Source organism: Scyliorhinus canicula, chromosome 2 (assembly GCF_902713615.1).
Source record: "Scyliorhinus canicula chromosome 2, sScyCan1.1, whole genome shotgun sequence".
In the NCBI taxonomy this organism is placed as follows: Eukaryota; Metazoa; Chordata; class Chondrichthyes; order Carcharhiniformes; family Scyliorhinidae; genus Scyliorhinus; species Scyliorhinus canicula.
Window position 1 is genome coordinate 51,762,900 of NC_052147.1, and position 22,908 is coordinate 51,785,807.

The following is a 22,908-nucleotide window of genomic DNA, read 5'->3' on the forward strand; positions in this document are numbered from 1 at the left end:
ACAATATATTCAGGGTTTGAGCTCCTTACGTGGAGAATCTAGATGTTGGCCGAGCCATAAGAAAAGAAATCACCTAGTGAGGTTCAGACACTACTTATAATATCGCACACCAATGGCCAGATTTTATTATTTCATGGAAGTGTCTGAGGTAAAGCCAGCATTGATTACTTCCATCTAATTACCCGTGGCTTTCGTGGGCCACTGCAGTGCATCTGATGCTGCTGGGAAAGGAGTGCCAGGATTTTAACCGAGTGACAATGAAGGGTCATCAATATAGTTCCAGGTCGGAATGTTATGTGGCTTGGAAGAGAACTTGCAAGTGGTGATGTTCCTTGACCTTCACGGCGGTGGAGGTCATGGGCGGAATTCTCCGCTCCCGGGAAACATCGGGAGGGCCGTCGTGAACTCGGCCGAGTTACACGACGGCCTCGGAGGCCGCTCCTCGCCCCCTATTCTCCCCTCCCGGCGGGGCTAGGAGCGACGCTCCGTAAATCTCGGCCACAGGGGCGTCGCGCCGAGAATGAAGCGGCCGGCGCGCCTAATGACGTCAGCTGCGCATGCGCAGGTTGGCCGGCTCCAACCCGCGCATGGGCGGCTGACGTCATGACGCTGACGGCACGAACCCGCACATGCGCGGTGGCCGTCTTTCCCCTCAGCCGCCCTGCAAGACGTGGCGGCTTGATCTTGCGGGGCGGCGGAGGGGAAATAGTGTGTCCGATTTGGACGCCGGCCCGACGATTGGTGGGCACCAATCGCGGGCCTGTCCCCTCCCGAGCACAGTCGTGGTGCTCTTTCCTTTCTAGGCCACCTACAAGCCCCAAACGGGCTTATCACTCCCGTTTCACGACGGCAGCGACCAGGTGTGTTTGCCGCCGTCGTGAAACAGCCGTGAACGGCAGGCCGCTCGGCCCATCTGGGTCGGAAAATCGCCGGTCGCCGTGAAAAACGGCGAACGCAGGATCTTCCGAACCCGAGGGGGGGGGGGGAATCGAGGGCGGGCGTGAATTTTGTCAGGGGGCCCTCCCGCCATTCGCGGAGAATCGCGCCCCATATATTCGGAAAGTGCTGTGGAAGCAGCAAATTGGTGCGGTGCATCTTTTAAATGGTACACACTGCAGCCACTGTGTGCCGGTTGTGGAGTGGGAGAATGTTTAAGGTTGCGGATGGGATGCCAAATAAGCAGGTTATATAAGCTAGACAGTTGGTCTGTGATGCCAGCAGCGCGGGTTCAATTCCCATACCAGCTTACTTAAACAGGCACCGGAATGTGGCGACTAGGGGCTTTTCACAATAACTTCATACTTGTGACAATAAATGGTTATTATTATAATACTTTGTTCTGGATGGTGTTCAATTTATTGAGTGTCGTTGGAGCTGTACTCATCCAAGCCAGTGTAGAGTATTCCATTATAATCCTGACTTGTACATGGTGGAAAGGCTTTGGGGAGTCAGATGGAGAGTTATTCACTGCAGAATTTCCAGCATCTGACCTGCTCTTGTAGCCACAGTATTTATATGGCTGGACTGGGACATACTTGAAGACAGTTGTGTTAGGACAGTACCCTGAGGAATCCCTGCAGCGATGGCTCGTGAATGGGAGTGAGGTGGGGGAGGGGCCACGGTCATTGGAACCTGTATGGGGGGTGCAAAGTAGGGGGGTTTGGCTGAGGTTACGAAGGGAGGGGGTTTGTGTTTATTTTGCTGGGAGGTGTAAATGGTGGGAAAATGGGGACGATACTGGGAGAAGTGGTTGAGAGGTAATGGCTGGGCGGGGTGGGGGGGGGGGGTAGATGGCTGACAGTGCCGAGGGTAGGGTTGGGTCCTGCCAGTCTGGAGTAGAGGTTATGACTGATAGGCGAGGCGGTTGTGGGGGGTTTCATAGAACATAGAACAGTACAGCACAGAACAGGCCCTTCGGCCCTCAATGTTGTGCCGAGCCATGATCACCCTACTCAAACTCACGTATCCACCCTATACCCGTAACCCAACAACCCCCCCCTTAACCTTACTTTTATTAGGACACTACGGGCAATTTAGCATGGCCAATCCACCTAACCCGCACATCTTTGGACTGTGGGAGGAAACCGGAGCACCCGGAGGAAACCCACGCACACAGGGGGAGGACGTGCAGGCTCCACACAGACAGTGACCCAGCCGGGAATCGAACCTGGGACCCTGGAGCTGTGAAGCATTTATGCTAACCACCATGCTACCCTGCTGCCCCTAAATTGAGTGTCTTCATACTATCTTCATAGACCTCCGTGTAAGGGCTTGGGGGGGGGGGGGGGAGGGGCATTTGAAGAGTTTGAAAGCCGGCATGGTGCTTTTGCAAGAGGCCCATCTGAGAGTGAAGGACCAGGTGAGGATTCGGAAGGCTGAGTGAGTCAGGTGTTCCACTCAGCCTTTGATAGTAGGGCCGGGGGGGGGGGGGGGGGGGGGGGGGGTCCACGATATCGGTGGGTAAGAGTGAGGGTTCAGATGGAGATGGTGGTGCCTGACCAGGGGGGCAGGAACGTTATAGTTATGGGTATTTTAGAGAGGAGGTTGGTGGTGCTGCTTAGCATGTATGCCCCGAACTGGGATGACGTAGGGATTATGAAAAAACTATTGGCTGCCATGCCAGATTTGGAATCACATTAGTTAATACTTGGGGACGACACAGGACTGGAATACAGCGCTGAATCCGAAGGTGGGCAGGTCTTTTTGCCCAAAACGTTTTTTTACGGGGGTGGAACAGTTGATTTTGTCATTTGTGTGGGCAGGTAAGGTGGCAAAGATTAGAAGTGCTTCAGAGTGGGAGACGGTCAGGGGGTCTGGCCCTTCCAAACCCGAGAAGGTGTTGGGCTGGATTAGGGAGCTGGGGGCTTTGTGGATGAGGATGGAGGCATGCTCTTGTAAGGGGTCGGGGCACCGCTCCTGTTTGACCCAGAGAAATATCCAGGGACTCTGGTGGTGGTGACCACGTTGAAAATTTGGAGGCAATTTTGGCAGCACTTCAGGTTAGGGGCGGGAGCGAAGTTGATGCTGATATGAGGGAACCATGGATGGGTTTGAGCCATGAGGTTGGTTGCTAGGTTTTGCTCTGGTGCGAACAGTGATGGAAATGAAGGACCTATTTCTAGAAGGCAGTATGCGAGCTTGGAGGCGTTGGGGGAGAAGTTTGAGATCCCGCGGGCTCACGTTTTCAGGTATATACAGGTGCGGAATTTCGTAAAAAAAGTTTTCCTGACTTTTCAACTGGCACCACCCTCCTCTTTGTTGGAGGGGGTGCTCTCAGTGTTCGAGCTGGCGGGGTGGGTCATCTCGGTGAACTATAGGAGGATTTTGAAGAAGAATATGGCACTTCGAGGGGATTAAAGCCAAGTGGGAGGAGGAGCTGTGGAGGGTGAATGCCTCAACCTCAAGTGCGAGTCTGGGGTTGGTACAGCTAAAGGTAGTACATAGAGCACACCTGACAAAGTCGAGGCTGAGCCGGTTGCTTGAAGGACTGGAGGATACTGGTGAACGGTGTGGGAGAGGCCCGGCCAATCACGCGCATGTGTTCTCGTCCTGCCCCAAGTTTGAGAAATTTTGGAGGTCACAGACCATAGAATTTACAATGCCGAAGGAGGCCATTTGGCCCATCGAGTCTGCACAGCCCATGGAAAGATCACCCTATCTAAGCCAACACCTCCAGCCTATCCCCGTACCCTATTAACCCCATCTATCCTTTTTGGACACTAATGGCAATTGATCATGGCCAATCCACCTAACCAGCACATCTTTCGAAACTGGAACGCCTGGAGGAAACCCACGCAGGCATGGGGAGAACGTGCAGACTCTGCGCAGCCAGTGACTCATGCCGGGAATCCAAACCTGGGACCCTGGAGCTGTGAAGCAACTGTGCTACCGTGCTGTCATTCTTCAGCACCATGTCGGCAGTCTTGCAAGTGGATTTAGAGCCCATCTCCCTGGGGGCCAATTTGGACTTGCCGGAGCTGCAGACGGGAACGGAGACACGTGTTTTAGCCTTCGCCTCGCTCACAGGCGGGTCCTGTTGGAGTGGAGGTCAGTCGCTCCACCCTGTGCCTCGGTGTGGTTGGGGGATCTAATGGAGCTTTGGTATCTGGAAAAAGGTGAAATTTGCTTTGAGGGGGGCGAGTGAGGGGTTCCATAAGAGATGGGGTTTTTTTGTGCTGCATTTCACAGAGCTGGGCCGGGATTCTCCCCTACCCGGTGGGGCGGGTGGTCCCGGCATGTCGGAGTGGTGTGAACCACTCCGGCGTCAGGCCGCCCCAAAGGTGCGGAGAATTCCGCACCTTTAGGGGCCAAGCCCTCACATTGAGGGGCTAAGGCCTGCGCCGGAGTGGTTCCCACTCCGCCGGCTGGCGTGAATGGCCTTTGGCGCCACGCCAGCCAGGGCCGAAAGGACTTCGCCGGCCGGCGTAAGTCCGCGCATGCGCCGGAGCGCCAGCGGCTGCTGACGTCGTACTGGCGCATGCACAGGAGAGGGGATCTCTTCCGCCTCCACCATGGTGAAGACCATGGCGAAGGCGGAAGAAAAAGAGTGCCCCCACGGCACAGGCCTGCCCGCCGATCGGTGGGCCCCGATCGCGGGCCAGGCCACCGTGGGGGCCCCCCCCGGAAGGCCCGACCCAGCGGGGGGTCGGAGAATCCTGCCCCCGGTTACCGTCAGCTGTTAAGGGGAGGGCTAGGTAGGGGGTTTGGTTGAGGTTACGGAGGGAGGGAGGGTGTGTGGTTGTGTTTATTTTGCCATGTTGTGTGTTTTAAAATGTTAAAATAACAAATGCTGCCTTGATGCCCAGGGCAGTTGGCATACCTCACTTCTATTAATTGTCATTCATTATTGTTCCTGTGTTATGGAATGACCTCCATATAATAGTTCTCCCCTTTTCTTTAATATTACTGGTTGCTCTGTGCTCTGTTGTGGTTTCCATGCACAGTTACAGAGCAGGCTCCATTCACTTACTTTCTAAAACCTGCTCCCTTAATCCAACAGCGCATTCATTTGTTGGTTCTTTGAGTATCAAACATTTAAATTCAGAAATCGAGCTAACAGAGGGCAAGCAAGTTATACATGTGTGTGTAAAATTGCTCTCAGAACTGCAATGAGGGGCTGGAGACAGTAATTCACCCAGCCAGATAATTGTACGAAACAAGAATCCTTGAAAAAAAACCTAAGAAGGGCAGTCAGTCAAATCGTCATCATCAAATTTCACCATCATGAGCTTCACTATTGCGAGACCGCAAGATCCTTCCATCAACAGAACCAGCAGCTTTAGCTTGCAAGTCACCTCTTCCCTCTGTGGTTCATTCCATCGAAGCACCTACTGAAGTTATCAAGATTAAACCTTAAACGCACAGACCTTTTCTCTCTTTCTTCTCTGATTGAGCAGAGTAACCCAGTCCTTACCTGATATCCACACATATGGGGCTGGTTTGGCACAGTGGGCTAAACAGCTGCCTTGTAATGCAGAACAATGCCAGCAGCGTGGGTTCAATTCCCGTACCGGCCTCCCTGAACAGGCGCCGGAACGTGGCGACTAAGGGCTTTTCACAGTAACTTCATTGAAGCCTACTTATGACAATAAACAATTATTATATTATTATTGTATTACACGCACACACTTCCAACAGGGATTACTGGATAGTGATCAGTAGTGGCAACCTCTCTAATAAAAGCAACTGGGATCAGAGCTATTCCTCGGTTAAGTCGCAAACCTGGGACCTGCTATGGGCAAACACAAGGGGGGAGGGTAGTAGTTTTCAAGTGGGGTGGGGCTCTGGAAGGATTCCTGGCTTTTCAGGTTTTACACATTTCATGGAGGCACCATCAATAAAAGTAACTCTAATTAATCACAGACTGCTGTTAAATAACTCAGCTGCAAAAATAAAGGAAGTTCGATGGTATCCGCAGAATGCCCACACCACATCCCCATTTGTGAATATTACGCTGAAACAATGAGAAAAGCCAAAGTCTGTTAAAATGGGTAGCCCTAGAATATCACAAGGACAATGCGTGACAGCTGTTTAACACAATTTACAAGAGAAACCAAGGCAGTTCTAAACATTGAAGCCTTTGATAACCAGGAGCTCACATTTCCAAGATGCTACCATCCCCTGAACCAAATTCCATCATGCAGCTAAAAACAACTATACAACAACTGTGTAAACAGAAGCAACTATTTTACATTCCAGTGCCCAAGTTAAAAGATGACATTAAAGCAAAGGGAGCATCTACTTTTTCATTGAAAGAGCATCATTCCTGGGCCAGCAACCGGAAAATTTAAACTCCGTTAGTTTGCGGTTTCAAATTATAAATCAGCACTTGGGCACATTCTTCCAAACTGGAGTGATGAATCAAATTGGACTTGTTTAAACTTTCTTAGCTTCAAGCACCCCCAGCTTCTTTCTTTATGTTGTTCCTCTGCTCACCTCCAGCTTTTATTAATGGCATTATTTACAATTTATGAAACAATAGTCCACACTACTTGGACTTTCGGAAGTGGGGGAAGGAATGTTTAGTTTCATTATCTGTACAATCACATTTCATAAATTCCCATTAATCATTTCCGATTTCTTTTCATTAGTCTCCAAACACGGTTATAGAATATACCTGCAGCTGTGGTCTTTAGAGTCTTCATTCTAAGAATATAATATTTAAAATCAGACTTCACCATTGATTAAAATTTAGTACCAATTTCTTCCATTTTGCTGCTGGGCAGATTATTGCAAGACAATTTATCTGGGTTGCAAAAAAAAAACTGACCATTTGTTAATGACACCCTAAATTTATCTGCAAACGCTTCTCACTTGAGTCGCAGAAACGGGTTTTCCATCTTAAGGCACTGATGTTTGAACTGCAGCTGAAAGTGGAATTGTTGAAGTTTCCTACCTCATGTCACAGGGATTAACAGAAACTGAGGTACAGCAAGTTCCTCACAGACATATTGTTTGAAACAACTGCTCAAAACATGAGAATTCTCAAAACAAACCCAGAGACTGGCGACGGGGTAGGGATTTAAGCGTGGTAAAATTTTTAAAATAATAATTCACTTAAGGTTCCGAAGTTACTGAAGTGATACTTCTGTGTTACAGACATGCAAATGAAAGAAACCAATGCTTCACGGTGTGGTATTTTCAAAAGGAACTAAGCGTCTAGCAACAAAATCTCGTGGTTAAAAAAAATGAGGAAGTATGAAAGATGAGGAAATATTTTTAAATTAACAAGGTAACAAGCTGCCAGTCACAAAAACAGTTAATAATGAACAGATATTGCCATAAACGTCAATCCAGATATTTCAGTTTGGAGATCTAACTTAGTCAATTTACCAATTAAATCAATTTAACACATTAACTACAAATAAATCTTTCAACTGTCTTATGTGGCTTTGCTCAAAATTTATCCTACTGCTAGCTCTAATAATATGAGCTGGGCTAATGGAAAGAATTTGCATTTACATAGTATATTTCATGGCAACCAGACATCCCAAAGCATTTCCCAGCCAATTAAGTACTTTTGGAAGTTAGTCACTGTTGAAAATGCAGTTGTCAATTTAGCACATCAAAGCTCTACCAACAGCCGTGACATACATGACCGTATAATATATCTTTTTTAAAAACTGATGCTGGTTCAGAGATAAATAATTGACAAAACATTGGGATATTCCCCTGCTCGTCTTTGAATAATGTCATAGGGTCTTTCATCTCCATCTGAGAGAGCAGATGGGCCTGGGTCTAGCGTCTCTGAAGAATACAGTACTTCTGGCATTGCAGCATTCTCTTAGTACTGTACTGAAATAAGTCTGAATTAGGGATTGTTTCCAGTAATTTTAGATCCACAGGACGAAATTGTGCAGACAACTTCAGCTCTGACGTGACATCCTCACTCAGGCAGCCTGAGGGTGGTTAGTGCATTGGAATACTGTGAGACCGCCATCCCTCACTTTGGTGAAACACAAGTATTCACATAGCAAAAAAAATATGATCAGTAACATTTAAAAAACAAACCTCTGGTGCAAGGTATTCAGGAGTTCCACAGAATGTTCGCATAGTTGCTCCATCCTTGATACCTTCTTTGCAAAGCCCAAAGTCAGTTATCTTAATGTGGCCATCATTGTCCAGCATAAGGTTTTCCAACTAAATAAAATTAAGCAACAGCAACATTTAGCAGAAAGTAAACGGGTCATTATTTTACTCATACTAGTAAACACATTTTCACAAATAGAGGGAACCATCTGGACACATTCTTCAACAATTTCATGACCAGAATTATTTTGAGTGACTCAGTATCTATCTCCTCGTGGGAAACCTTGATGTTTCATTTCACAAAGAGAGATATTTATCACATCATTCTTGTGTATTTTCTGATTATCAGTTTACTGGAGTCAGAAGCAATGCACTCATATCATTATGCCTTTCCTACCTTAAGGTCTCTGTACACTACATTTTTCTCGGAATGGAGATAATGCAAAGCAGAGACAATCTCTGCTCCATAGAAACGGGCACGGTCCTCAGAAAAAACACGTTCTCTTGATAAGTGAAAGAATAGCTGAAATAAAAAAAGCACAAGAAGTTACTTAAAATATTTATCACGGCACTCGCATTTCAATTAGAAGTTAATCACTCGCAGCAGGCCCAGTGAGCAACTAGAGTCCAATGCCCCCAGCTGTGCCACATTAGCTCATTTCAGCCAGGACGGTGGCAGAGAGGTTACAACAGACTTCAACACCACCGGATTAAGAAGCAAGAGAAAAACAAAGATTCCCACTCCTGAACATCTTCCAGTCACTCCAGTTGGAAGCATTGTTTAGCACTTATGCCAGCCCGATGATCAAACAACTGTGCCTCTCACCACATAAGGACTTAAACTGTACCCAGAAAGGACTTAATTTCCTAGAAAAAAAACTGGATAAGGGCAGTCAATTGGAACAGAAATAAAAGTTTCAGCTGCCATTGATCAATTAACGTTCCCATACCTCGCCTCCATTTGCGTAATCCATAACAAAGCACAAACGGTCATTTGTCTGAAACGAATACTTCAGTGCCTTTAAAGATAAAAAGTATAACTTAATCAGAAACTTTATTTAATAGGACTAAGTATTAAGTCTAAAAGTGCCTTCATTAAGTAACTCGGTGAGGGGCGGCACGGTGACGCAGTGGTTAGCACTGCTGCCTCACGGCACCGAGGACCCCGGTTTGATCCCGGCCCTGGGTCACTGTCCGTGTGGAGTTTGCACACTTCTCCCCGTGTCTGCGTAGGTCTCATCCTCACAATCCAAAGATGCGCAGAGTAGGTGGATTGGCCGCACAGAATTGCCCCTGAATTGGAAACATTTTTTGAAAAGTAACTAAGTGGGGATGTGATTTTTCTTAGCTCGGCAATCTCTCGCAGCACATCTGATTCGAATGGAAACATGCCGGGGGATATTAGATCTCTGTCGTAGCCAGGCATGGATTACTGAATGACATTCACTTCAAGCAAGCTTTTAGCTTTGTTAGAGACAAGAAATTGCCTAACCACCACCCTAAGTCTCAGTTAAACTGTTATGTAGCAAAAATATTAAACCAATTAAAGGATTTTGATTTCAAAAAAGATTTTTCGCCTAGGGTCTATTTGCTCATAGATCAGCCAGAAAGGAACTTCTTAGTCTGCACAATACACAATTTATATAGTTCAGAAATGAGGGATGTCAAAATATCTGACACTGCAAATATTAATTTTGCAAATATTGTGCAAGATACTAGATGCAACTTGTAAACATTTAAAATACCCTAATTTTGCAAATATTGTGCAAGATACTAGATGCAACTTGTAAACATTTAAAATAATACTCACACAGTTGCACAACCAATGCAAAAGTTTCCCAACAAAACAATTTAAAAACAGAATGTTGCTGGCAACGTACTGCTGTGCTGAATACCTGATTTATAATCGGAGTAACCTTGATAATAAGGTGAATGGAATCTGATTACTTGATCTTTAGTTTCATTATCATGATTGCATGAATTTATTTGCAAATATGTTCTGCATCATGATTTCAGCATAGTCCAACTAAACATGCTGCCTTTTTTAAAAAATGAATGTTATGCGGTCTTTCTCGGAACACAAAATAAAGTGAGATAGATTTTGGAAATAGGGTCCAAAAAATCAATTTAGGCTTTGTAATAATTATGCTCCATTCTGAGATTGGTCACATTGTGTTCTTGTGGCCAGATCAGATAAAAAGGTCAATTCCTTTCACCAAATCCAGGTGGGACATTAAGTCTCTTGTGAGATGCTCCACCTCAAATCCTAGCGTACATAGAACATACAGTGCAGGAGGCCATTCGGCCCATCGAGTCTGCATCTACCCAATTATGCCCTCAATTCCCCCCCCCCCCAACCTTTTGGGACATTTGGACTGTGGGAAGAAACTGGAGCACCCGGAGGAAACCCACGCAGACACGGGGAGAACGTACAAACTTCGCACAGTGACCCAGCGGGGAATAAAACCTGGGACCCTGGCACTGTGAAGCCACAGTGCTAGCCACTTGTGCTACCGTGCTGCCCCAAAGGTACTTCAGGCCCTTTCTGCAAATTCTCCCAGGACAAGTGTGCAGCAAGACTGCATTGTCACGTCAAACAAACCTTGATGGTAGAAAAGCCTCAAATTGAATTCCGAATCAAAAGAAAAGTGCACTTCAAAAGCCAAATAATAAACTATGCTCTTTTCAAAACCTTATTGGAATAATTTGCTTCAAGGGTATCCCAAATATGAACGAAGAGACTGTTCACATTAAAAATAGCGTAGTGTAATTTTTCAAAACTGCATAATGTCACAAATTGGGTGCATTGAGTGAATGGAGGTGCTGTGACAAAGAATGGGTAATTGACATTTACCAAGTCTTTTGAATGAACACTTACAGTTAAGAATGGGTGCCTAGAATTTTGTAACACCCTGTTTTCTGTCACAGTGTGTGCTACTTCATCCTGCATAAAAGATACAAGTGTTACAGATTTAGAAAGTCAATATAGAAATAATAGACATGACATTCAATTCAAATTACAGACGCTGAATGAATAAATGGCTTTCTATAGAAAAAAGATTTTGCTGAAAAGTCAAAAGCTTTTAAGGCATTTTGCAACAGCGTGGCAATTAACCTTTGAAGGGTTACCTTTGCTACAATTACTTCTTTCTTAAGGATCTTCATGGCGTAATAAAGTCCAGAGGCTTTTTCTTTTACTAAAATCACTTTTCCAAATGTGCCTTTTCCAAGCAGTTTTAGGTATTCAAAATTATGCATAGTCTGTAACACACCAAACAATAACCACAAACTGACTAGAAGGAAAACAAACATAGTCCCAATGCACTCATACAATTTCAGGGTCATAGTACAGTTGCTGTGGAAGGATTTACTTTACAAAATATTAAATGGGTCGTACTCTAAATAATTTGATTTAGTGATTGGCTTCACAGGTCGGCGCAACATTGAGGGCCGAAGGGCCTGTACTGCGCTGTAATGTTTTATATTCAGGACGGCATATGAAAGGGTTCATTAGATATCAGTGGATTTCACAGGGAGATACATAAGCCTGCGCTGACTGACAGTGATTTCGGATCGTAGCTGCGAAGCACCCAACATGTTTTGGGATTTCTTTGCACCCGAATATGCTGACATGTATTTTAATCATTATTAATGTATTCCCGATGATGTTGCTCCTGATTTAATAGTTAATGGTCAGGTTCACAAGCAGAAGCTCTGCTGTCCTAGAGTTACACTACTTTGCTTGAAAGAGCTGCAGTGATAAAATGTAACATTTTAAGGCTTTGTTAATGCAACATCAAACATTTTGAAATTCAGTTCACAATTGAACTGCACTGGGTGGAAAACAAACTCAAGATGGTGGGAGTAATTTTCAATTGTGTCCATTATACCAAACTTTCCCAGCCGCGGAACCTATCTGACTTCCCATGACGGAACCCCAAGAAACATTCTTATTATGTTGAAGAGTTAAATCAGGAGCTGAGTTTCATGAGTGCCGTGGTGAGACACAGAAACTATGCTACTCACTGCTTTTTTGGGTGATTTAGTCTTATCTAATTTGAATATGTACATTATTTCTGTTATTTTATTCTGCAAGTTATTCCACTTCACGATGCACAGTGCTGCACATCTATGGTACAGTATTTCAACTTGTTCATTACCTTTTCCGGGCAAGAAATGTCCAAAGGAACCCAACTCCAGCTTTAACATTGATTCCTATGGGAACCAATGATTCACTTAAAGTTGTTTCAATTAAAGTCATGATGACCAGGAACGGAACCACAACATTACTTCCGATGGAAGACGGATCAGCAATAAACAGTTTTCACAATAATCCACTGGCTAAATGATGCAATTATACCGTACCATGTTTATTTGGGGGAAAACATTATAAATGTGGACACAGGATAATAGGAAAAAGTGATGACAAAAAATAACAATAGATGTCACTGCAGGAAGTCACGGGGTGTGTACAGTAAATAAATTTAGATGCAAGATTCTTGATATAAATCCTACATGCACACACATTTTGCATTATGAGGGTATCATGAGGCAGGGAAATGGAGCAAAGTCCTTCAGTGACAAACTTGCTTTCGAAGAGGAAGGAGTAATATTGGAAGTATTTATGCAAGTGTGAATGCCTAGCTGAGTGCTGGGAAAGAATGGGATGTTAGAGGGACAGAGGGAAAAACATGCTGTGGAAAACATTTTTTAAAAATTGTTCATTCAAGAGGTGTGGGTTTTGCTGGAACAGTCGGCATTTATTGCCCATCTCTAATTGCCCTTCAGAAGATGGTGGTAAGCTGCCTTCTTGAACTGTTGCAGCCCATGTGGTGCATTTATAACCATAAATGGTTGTCAGGCACTTGTGCAGTGCAAATGTTACTGACCACTCAACAGCCCAAGCTCAATGGTAGGACAGAAGTTCCAGGATTTTGATCCAGCGACAGTGAAGAAGCAGGGATATAATTCCAACTCAGGATGCTGTGGAGGGGAGCTGACCGGTTGTGGTACTTTCCACGTGTTGCTGCCCTTGTCCTTCTGAGTTGTAGAGGTCGCAGGTCTGAAAAGTGCTGATAGAAGAGGCTTGGTAAGTTGCAGCAGTGCATCTTATAAACGGCACACACTGATGCCACTGCGCCGGTAGTCGAGGGAGAGAATATTTAAGGTGGTAAATTGGATGGCAACTAAGCCATTGGATGATACCATACTTCTTGAGTTTATTGGAGCCACACTCATCCAGGCAGGCTGGCAGTATTCCATTGCATTCCTGACTTGTACATTGTGGACAGGCTTTAGGGAATCAGGTGATGAACTCCTCCCCACAGAATTCCCAGCCTCCAATCTGTTTTTGCAGCCACGGTATTTATATGGTTGGTTCAGCTCAGTTTCTGCTCATTGGATGATGATGGTGGGGTTTATCCGATTGGAATGCAAATGGCGACATGGGGAGATTGCTAAATTCTCCCTTGTTGGAGATGGTTATTGTACGCAAACTTTACGAGACACTTAACAGTCCAAACTCAATGTTGTCCAGATTTTGCTCCATGTGGATATGGACTGTTTCAGTATTTGAGAAGATGTGAATGGTGTTGAACACTGTGCAATCCCCAGTCAACACCTCTACTTCTGACCGTATGATGGAGAGATGGTCATTGATGAAGCAACTATGAAGATGTTTGGGCCTGGGACACAACCCTGAGAAACTCCTGCAGCGATGCCCTGCAGACTGATATACGATTTCCGCCAACAACCTCAACCACATTTCTCTGTGCTAGTTATGACTGTAACCAGTCATAACTTTTGGAGCCATGTGCCCCTGGCAGAACCTAAACTGGGCATGGGGGAGCAGGTTACTGCTGAGTAAGTGCTACTTGATAGCCCTGTATGAAACCTTCCCTGCATTTGTCGATTGAGAATAGACTGACGGAGCAATACTTGGCTAGATTGAATTTGTTTTGCGTTTTGTGGACAGGATGTAGCTGGACAATTTTTCACATTATCGGACAGATGCCAGCATTGTAGCTGTATTGAAACAGCTTGGCTAGAGGCACAGCTTGTTCTGGAGCACACGTCTTCAGTACTGTTGTTGGGCTGTTGTCAGCACCGTGGCCCATTGATGTTGCCTCCAGGTGTTTTTAACCGTTCCTTGCTATTGGAACGATTGAATTGGCTGAAGGCTAGCATCTGGGATGCTGGGAACCTCCGGAGCCGGCTGAGATTAATCATTCACCGGCTCTCTTGGATGATGATGGTTGCAAACGTCTATTGCACGAACATGCTGCGCTTCTCCCGTCATGGAGGGTGGGGATGTTTATGGAGCCTCCTCCTCTGGTTAGTTGTTCAGCCTTCCGCCACCATTCACAACTGGATGTGTCCGTTCTTCAGAGCTCAGATCTGTTCCATTGGTTATGCTCGCACGTTGCTCGCACTCGTGCTTGCTGTTTTGACTGCTCAGAATGCCTACAGTAAAGATGTAAAGGCATTGAAGAGGGGGTGGCAAGGATTCATGAGAATGCTTCTACGAGTAAGGAACTTCAGTTACGTGGGTAGATTGGATAAGCTGGGGAGCTCTCCTTGGAGGACAGAAGATTAGGAGGAGATTTGTTGGAAATGTTTAAAATGATGGGGTTCTGGTCAGAGCAGATTGGGACACGGACACACTGTTCTCACTGGCGGAAGGATCGAGAATCAGAGGATAAAATTTAAGATAATTGGCAAAATAAAAACCCAGCAATCAAGCCATGGAGAAAATAGTTGGTGGTTAGGATCTGGAACGCACTGCCTAATGAGAATGTCGTGAGGGGAGATTCAATCCTTGCTTTCAAAAAGGAATTGCATAAGCTTTACAGTGAGAGAGGGACGAGGCAAGGGGAGTGGGACCAAGCGAGCTGTAGGTACAGATAGCCAGCTTGGACAAGACAGGCCAAATGTGCTGCAGCCATTCTACGATTCTAATCCTACGTTGTCGCTTCACTGGGTTGACACCGCATCTTTTAACGTATGCTTTGTGCTGCTCCAGGCATGCTCCTATATGACTCACTGAACATGAGTGATTCCCTGTTTCAATAGCAACTGTAGAGTGAGGAATATGCTGGCCCTTGAGGTTACAGATTGTGGGGGGAGTACAGTTCTGCGGCTGTTGATGGCCAACGGCAATTCATGGATGCCCAGTTTTGAGCTGCTGGATCTGGTGTGAATTTATCCCATTTAGCATCGTGGCTGTGCCACACAACACGATAGAGGATATCCTTAGTGTGAAGACAGGACTTCCACAAGGACTATGCAATGGTCCCCCCCTACCAATACGGTCATGGACACTTGCATCCGTGACGGGTAGATTTGGTACGGGTGAATTCGATGATGTTGGTGTTTTCCTCTTGATGGTTCTCTTACCACCTGCCCGCAGGCACCATTTGCCAGGGATGTTCTTCATGGATCAGCTAGCCTCGTCAGTAGTGGTGCTATTGAGCCACTCAGTGACTATGTGGTACAAGAGGAAAAGATGGAGGAAAGAATATCAGTTTTAGTACATTTAGTGGTCCTGGCCTGCCAAACACGGACGAGATAGGGGGAAGTTCAAAAATCTTAAGTTGGACAATTATAATGCTCAAGTGTGAAACCTAAAAAAAATGTAAGAATGAATTAAATGCAGCAATATAAAAATCTAGGACTATTCTGAATGAACTAAGATAGGCTGATTATCATCCATAATTATGTTGTAAAATACGACAATGAAGGACAGATCTGTATAAACATATATGTATGATTATGGGACAATGGGGAAGGAGTCGATTGCTGACATTTGCATAGTGCATGTGCCTAAACAAAACAAGCACTATAAACGGGACCCTAGGACTTGGACATTCAAAGAAACTACCAGAATAGAAGCAGGACTGGAAATAAAAAAGTGAATTGCACTTTCAACCCAGATCTAAAACTTCACGCCTCGGAGTTGAAAACCCCCCCCCCCCCCCCCCCCCCCCTCCGCAGAAGATAGAGGATACCGGAAGTGGTGCTAATACCACAAACAACCAAGAAGGAGCTAAAGACAAGTGATCATGGAGATGTGGCGAAATTGAGATGAACAGGACTGACACAAAAAAAAACACAAAGGCAGGAATGGGAAAAAAGAAGCACCAGAATGGGAACAAGATAAAGACTAAAGCAAATAGAAACACGTGGCATCTGATGATGTGATTCTAAGGAAGGACAAGATGAACAAAATGGATCCAAAGCCTCTTCCAGCTTTTCCATTTTTTTTTTTTTTGCTGAATCCAGCAGAACAAGCTTCTATTTGGGATCTCAAACCTTCCATAGGAGACTGGTAGATTACACTCCATCATCTTCATTTCAATTTTGGCCAGGGTGGGAGAGGGGGAATGGACTGAAAAAAATTATTGAAATTTTCCAGTCTGTCAAGAATGTTCATGATTAAACAACCATAATAGGTTTGTTCGTGGGGCAACACGGTAGCACAGTGGCTAGCACTGTGGCTTTACAGCACCAGGGTCCCAGGTTTGATTCCCCGCTGGGTCACTGTCTGTGTGGAGTCTGCACATTCTCCCCGTGTCTGCGTGGGTTTCCTCCGGGTACTCCAGTTTCCTCCCACAGCCCAAAGACGTGCAGGGTAGGTAGATTGGCCGTGGTAAATTGCCCTTAGTGACCAAAAATCGTAGGAGGGGTTATTGGGTTACAGGGATAGGGTGGAAGTGAGAACTTAAGTGGGTCTGTGCAGACTCAAGGGACGAATGGCCTCCTTCTGCACTGTATGTTCTAAAAAAAAATTAACTCTAATAAGTGGAAAAGGTTTTGTGGCGATCTACCATTGGGCAAAATTGCATTACTTTGTAAATTTGCTAGCTAATGAATCCACAGAACCCCTACAGTGCAAAAGGAGGCCAATCGGCCCATTGAGTCTGCACCAATGCCCCCCCCCCAAAAAAAAACCCTGCCATTGATCATGGCCAAACCATCTAACCAGCACATCTTTGGAATTTAACTTAGGCAACCAACCACAAATTAAACCTGGTCACCATAATAGAAAGTCTGACTGATCAACATGATTTATGTTGATTATAATTAATCCTATAATCCAGTGCAATATCAAGGAAGTTGTCTTTTGGTTGAGACATTAAAGTTTGAGGTACCGTGTGCCCCCTCGGGTATTTTGAAGAAAAGCAGGGAAAGTTCTTTCCAGAGTTTCAGTTCATATTTTCAGTTGTCTGTCAGTCTGGTGCTGCTGTTTGTGGGACCTTGCTGTGTGTTAATTGGGTGTCGTATTTGCTTCAACAGTAACTACACTTCCAAATTTATATTCATCAACTGCATGGCGCTTTGAAGCATTCGGAGGCTGTGAAAGATGCCATATAAATTCAAAGCTTTCTTTAACTTATGAACTCTTAACTAGCAAAATACCAACCATCTGCCCACTCGCCTCGCATACCTTCATAAAGGAAATAGAAGCCTATAAGTTAATTAGTGATAGCATTATCGTGTTCAATGCATTTAGATGACATTTTTTGGTCCATTTCAATTGAGTTGTTAAAATTATATACAGTGGGATATCATGTTAATGCTTCGAGTAACTATTAGCAATAAGCAACAACTGCAATTTTTAATCTCTAGGGTATTTCTCCAAAATATCAAAAATAAATATTCTAAATATTGGAAGTTGTTACTTATTAGATGCTTGCATCAATGCAATTAAGGTATCCTACCACTTTGTGTTTTGGTCTAGTGTGAGAAATGTCCATGCCGTCTGTCCATGAATTATCATTCGGGGACTCTGAATGGTAGTCCATGATCTCCTCCTCTTGCTTAAGACTATCTGTGACTGTTTGGATGGCTTTTGTCCATTCTTCCCTGCAAGATTGTAACTAAAAATAAATCATTCTAAACCTTACCCTGGCACACATCGGACCAAACAAGATAAATTACAGATGAAATATCCCAAAATCTCCAATGCATTTAATCATCATGTGTTATCTTTTAAAAAGTTAAGAACTTTAAAATTTGTAACAGACTGTATTTTGATTAAACTGCTCATCACAAAGTTTCATCTTCTATTTCAGATAAAAGAATCAGTAGCAGTTTAGCTACTGTTTAGCCAACTGCTTGCCTTTCCCCCAGTAGAAAATTGTTTTTAAAATCTGAAGTTACTCTACTTTCTACATTAATGCTGCAACATAAACCTGGTTACAAAAAGATCCCCAACAGTTCCAGGTCAATAGAAATGGGTACATGTTTTTCTGCCATTGCCATTAATGTGAGATGAGGTTTACAGCCACAAGGAAAGGAGGCAGTGGCGAAGTGGTATTGTCACTGGACTAGCAATCCAGAGGCCCGATGTAATGCTCTGCGGACCCGGGTTCAAATTCCACCACGGCAGATTATGACATTTGGAAAAAATCTGGAAATGAAAGTCTAATGATGACTATGAAACCATTGTCAATTATTGTAAAAGCCCAGTTGGTTGACTAAGGTCCTTTAAGGAAGGGAATCTGCCATCCTTACCTGGTCTGGCCTACATGTGACTCCTGACGCACAGCAATGTGCTTGACTCTTAGAAAATGCCCTCTGAAATGGACTAACACGCCACTCAGCTCAAGGGCATTTAGGGATGGGCTGTGAATGCTGGCCCAGCCAGCAATGCCCAAATTCCATGAACGAATGAAAAAAAGACTGCGGACTGTATATATTTGAAGAATAAAGGGATTAAGGGTTATGGTGTTCGGGCCGGAAAGTGGAGCTGAGTCCACAAAAGATCAGCCATAATCTCATTGAATGGCGGAGCAGGCTCGAGGGGCCAGATGGCCTACTCCTGCTCCTAGTTCTTATGTTCAAATATCCCCTTCCAGGACAAAAGAAAATCTAGGCTCACACAACAATTCAATACCAGGGGTGTCATATTTCAGATGGGACATTAAACTGAGGCCTGTCTGCCTACTCAGGTGGATCAAAAATATCTCACAGTACTATCACTGGCCAATCGACATCACAAACATAAATTATTCGATGATTGTCGCATTGCTGTTGTGGAAGTCTGTTGTATGCAAATGTATATGCCTCATTAGAATAGTGACTACACTTCAAATGTAGTTAATTGGGTGTAAAGCAGTTAGAGGCATCCAGTGGCTGTCTTTCTTCTTTCAATGGGTCATAGAACCAACGTCACAAAAATCACCAGCATTAAAACTAAAAATAGATCAAATCCAAGGGGAAACAATGTTTATTCGCTGACACACTGCTTAACTCCAGTTTTCCTTTATTATTAAGGCTGTTCCCCATTACACTTTTTTTTATACTTTCTTGTTTTCCACTATTCTGTTTTCTTGCTTCCTTTCATTTTCTTTTCCTATTCAAATAATGACGTCTTTATATTTTCTTCCGTCTCCAAAACGGCGTGTCAGTTTCAACATGAAATGCTTTCCCAAACCGGTAAATGGCTACTAAACAGATTCAGGGAAGGCACCTATGTCTTCTTCCTTGGTGGTTGGGAACCATTACGTTGAATACTGAGCTCAGCCCCTTTTCCTTTATCTTACTCGGTGGCTACATGCCCATGTTTCAAAGAGTGCTGCTTGTTGGGGATTTTGCCACAAATGTCACTAACAGCAACAGTTACTGGGGGAACAAACAAAAACATCGAGTCGCCCTCTTGCAACATAAAGGATTAAAGTATCAGCCTTTGGGTTCAGTTTGCAACTCGTTTGATTTTTCACTTTTCTCCTCGTGTACATTTTAAATACCTACACTGCATTGTTAATAGGACATATAAAACTCTAAACCTGCAAACTGAACATTTCAACAATGCAGCAGAGGACAAAAGCTCAAAGTTAAATAGTAGAAGTTAATGATTAGAAAATTTGCAAGTGGTATTGATTCAAAGAAATTACAGCACAGCAGGTGGCCATTCAGCCCATCAGACTCATACAGGTGCTGGCATTTCAAGGGGACTAATTTCACATTCGAGCCCTTTTTCCTGTATTCTTTTATATTTTATTTTTACCAAAAACTTCTCTTTTAATTGGGTTAGTCTCTACCTTAATACGTCACGCAGTAAAGTTTGTGATTTTCTAATAAACATGTGAAAAGATATTCTTCTAACTGTCCCCATTATTCCTCTAGTCACAGTTCTCTCATAACCAAATTACTATTTACCCTTTCAAAAACTTGTATTAGATCCCCGTAAACCTTTCTGTTCCAGTAAAAATTTTGTTAATTTTTCAACTCCTTCATAATCTTATTGCTGTGTAACTGAAATTCATATGCAGTTGCATGAAGTCCTTTGATTTAAAACCATACAAGGATGAACAGAACGGTGGCACAGTGATTAGCACTGCTGCCTCTCAGCGGCAGGGACCCGGGTTCAATTCCGGCCTTGGGTGACTGTGTGTGTGTGGAGTTTGCACGTTCTCTTCGTGTCTGCGTGGGTTTCCTCCGGGTGCTCCGGTTTCCTCCCACAGCCCAAAGATGTGCAGGTTAGGTGGATTGGCCAAGCTAATAATGCCCCTTAATGTCCAACAATGTGCAGGTTAGGTTACGGGGATAGGGCAGGGTGGATGGGGGAGTGGACATCTTTCAGAGGGTCAGTGCAGACTTGATGGATTGAATGGCCTTCTTCTTGGAATCCTGAAGTGATTCTATGGTTCTTTGAATTACACATATTCTTGACAGATACCAACAATGTACGAATAACCATACTAGACTTCTGCCTTCTTTAGAAATACTTCAGTAGTCAAATAATTCTGAAGAATGAAGTAATGCATTTATAGAATCCCAGAAGGAGGTCATTCAACCCCGAGTCTGCCCCAACCCTCTGAAATGAGCACCCTGCCTCGGACCACTCCCCCATCCTAACCCTTAATCCCACCAAACCAGCGCATCCCTGGACACTTCATGGCCAATCCACTTAACCGGCACATCTTTGGACTGTGGGAGGAAACCGGAGCACCCGGAGGAAACCCACGCAGACACGGGGAGACAGTGCAAACTCCACACAGACAGTGACCAAAGGCTGGAATCTAACCCGGGTCCCTGGCACTGGGAGGCGGTAACGCTGACCACTGTGCCACCCTGGACATGCATTAATAATTCATTTGCTTGTGTTAATATATTTGTGCTGCAATGTGCAGCCGTATTGAGCAGTATTGTCCTGATAAACACACATCCTTTACTAAGACAAACCGTTCCTCTGGGGTATCAACATGAAATGTTCTTTCAATTACTGTTGTCCACTGGAGACAGCGAATGATAAACGTGTTCGATTTTGGTCGCTCGGTCTTCATCAGTTGACATTCTAACAGAAAGATAAAATTAGCATGAAAGTGATATTTCTAAATATTATACTTTCACTTGACCTCAATTGCGAAGCATCATTAATAAATACAACTCTGATAATACGCCTCTCATTTCCTATCTCCAACTCCAAATTTTAACCACACTTTGAAAGGGACAGAAAGTTTAACCAAATGTTCCCCTCGTGTGGGCCCTGAGGAGTGGGGAACATCGGGAAATGCAGCATCAATCAATAGCTGATTTTTTTTGAAAACGTTAGAGTACCCAATTCATTTTTTCCAATTAAGGGGCAATTTTAGCGTGACCAATCCAACTACCTTTCACATCTTTGGGTTGTGGGGCGAAACCCATGCAAACACGGGAAGAATGTGCAAACTCCACACTGACAGTGGCCCAGAGCCGGGATTTGAACCTGGGACCTTGGTGCCGTGTGGTTGCAGTGGTAACCATGGCGGCACCGTGCTGCCCTATCAATGGGTAAATCTGATCTGATCAATTTAACAGCAGTACTGGTAGGCACAAAAACAAAAATACCCTCAGGCATGTGCAATGGCATTCGATATGGCAGCATGGTGGCACAGTGGTTAGCACTGCTGCTTCACAGAGCCAGGGACCCAGGTTTGATTCCGGCCTTGGCTGACTGTCTATGTGGAGTTTGCACGTCCTCCGTGTATCTGCGTGGGTTTCTCCCGGTGCTCCGGTTTCCTCCCACAGTCCAAAGATGCGAAGGTTAGAGGATTAGCCATGTAAATTGCCCTTTTGTGTCCAAAGATGTGGAGTTCTGGCATCGGGTAGGGGAGTGGCCCAGGTGGAGTGCTCTTTCAGAGGGTCGGTGCAGATTTGATGGGCCAAATGGCCTCCTTCTGCACTGTAGGGATTCTACGAATACAGAGAAACCTTGCAAATAAAGAGGAAAAGGAAAAAAATGAAAGTTGCTGGAGTTTAAAATAAACCTCAACAACCTGTAGGTAGAATAACTTTTGGGTGCCAATAATTTTATTACAGAAATAAAGGTTAAAGGGATAATATGGAATGAAATAAATTAACTGGAAAAAAACAGAAGACTGCAATGGGAGATATTAAATGACACAATGGGTACGGCCAAGTCTTTAAAAAAATCTACACTTAAAAGGAGCAAAAGGCTTGAAAACGTCAAGTTCCATGATCAAAAAAAAATCTAAAACTCGAGATATTCAATAAAGTTATATCTGGCGTTGTAGAAGGAAACCAGAAGAAATAGCAGAATATTAGCAATTAAACATTAGATGCTGTAACCACATTTTCAAAAACAAATTCACACAGGAAATATCAAAGCATCGGAAGGTGAAAAACATTACTCAGCCCTGTTTGAAAAAGCAAGCAGCCATCCGGCCTAACTGCAGATGGTTAACCTCACATCAGACTAAGAAAGCGGGGAGAAACCATTCAGACTAATATTGCTGTCATATTTCAGGCTGAAAGAAAAACACGCAAAGTCACAGATTTAACAAATAGGTGCAAGTAGGCCATTCAGCCCTTTGAGCCTGCACCACCATTCAATATGATCATAGCTGATCGTGCAAATTCAGTATCCCCCTCCCG

The 22,908-nt window shown here is 44.4% G+C and overlaps 1 protein-coding gene across 4 annotated transcripts in view; it reads right to left on the bottom strand.

Moving 5' to 3' along the window:
- akt1 (v-akt murine thymoma viral oncogene homolog 1) overlaps window positions 1-22,908 on the bottom strand; it is a 126,710-nt gene that overhangs the window by 13,669 nt on the left and 90,133 nt on the right. The window contains exons 4-10 of one of the 4 annotated variants that reach the window (XM_038778075.1): window positions 21,217-21,328; window positions 17,748-17,892; window positions 11,158-11,289; window positions 10,907-10,972; window positions 8,979-9,047; window positions 8,426-8,551; window positions 8,011-8,139 (exon numbers count right to left, since the gene is read on the bottom strand). In XM_038778075.1, coding sequence (XP_038634003.1) covers window positions 8,011-8,139; window positions 8,426-8,551; window positions 8,979-9,047; window positions 10,907-10,972; window positions 11,158-11,289; window positions 17,748-17,892; window positions 21,217-21,328 — 779 coding nt within the window. Of the gene's footprint in view, window positions 1-8,010; window positions 8,140-8,425; window positions 8,552-8,978; window positions 9,048-10,906; window positions 10,973-11,157; window positions 11,290-17,747; window positions 17,893-21,197; window positions 21,329-22,908 lie in introns of those variants that run through there. The other 3 variants (XM_038778090.1, XM_038778096.1, XM_038778082.1) reach the window with 3 other exon arrangements.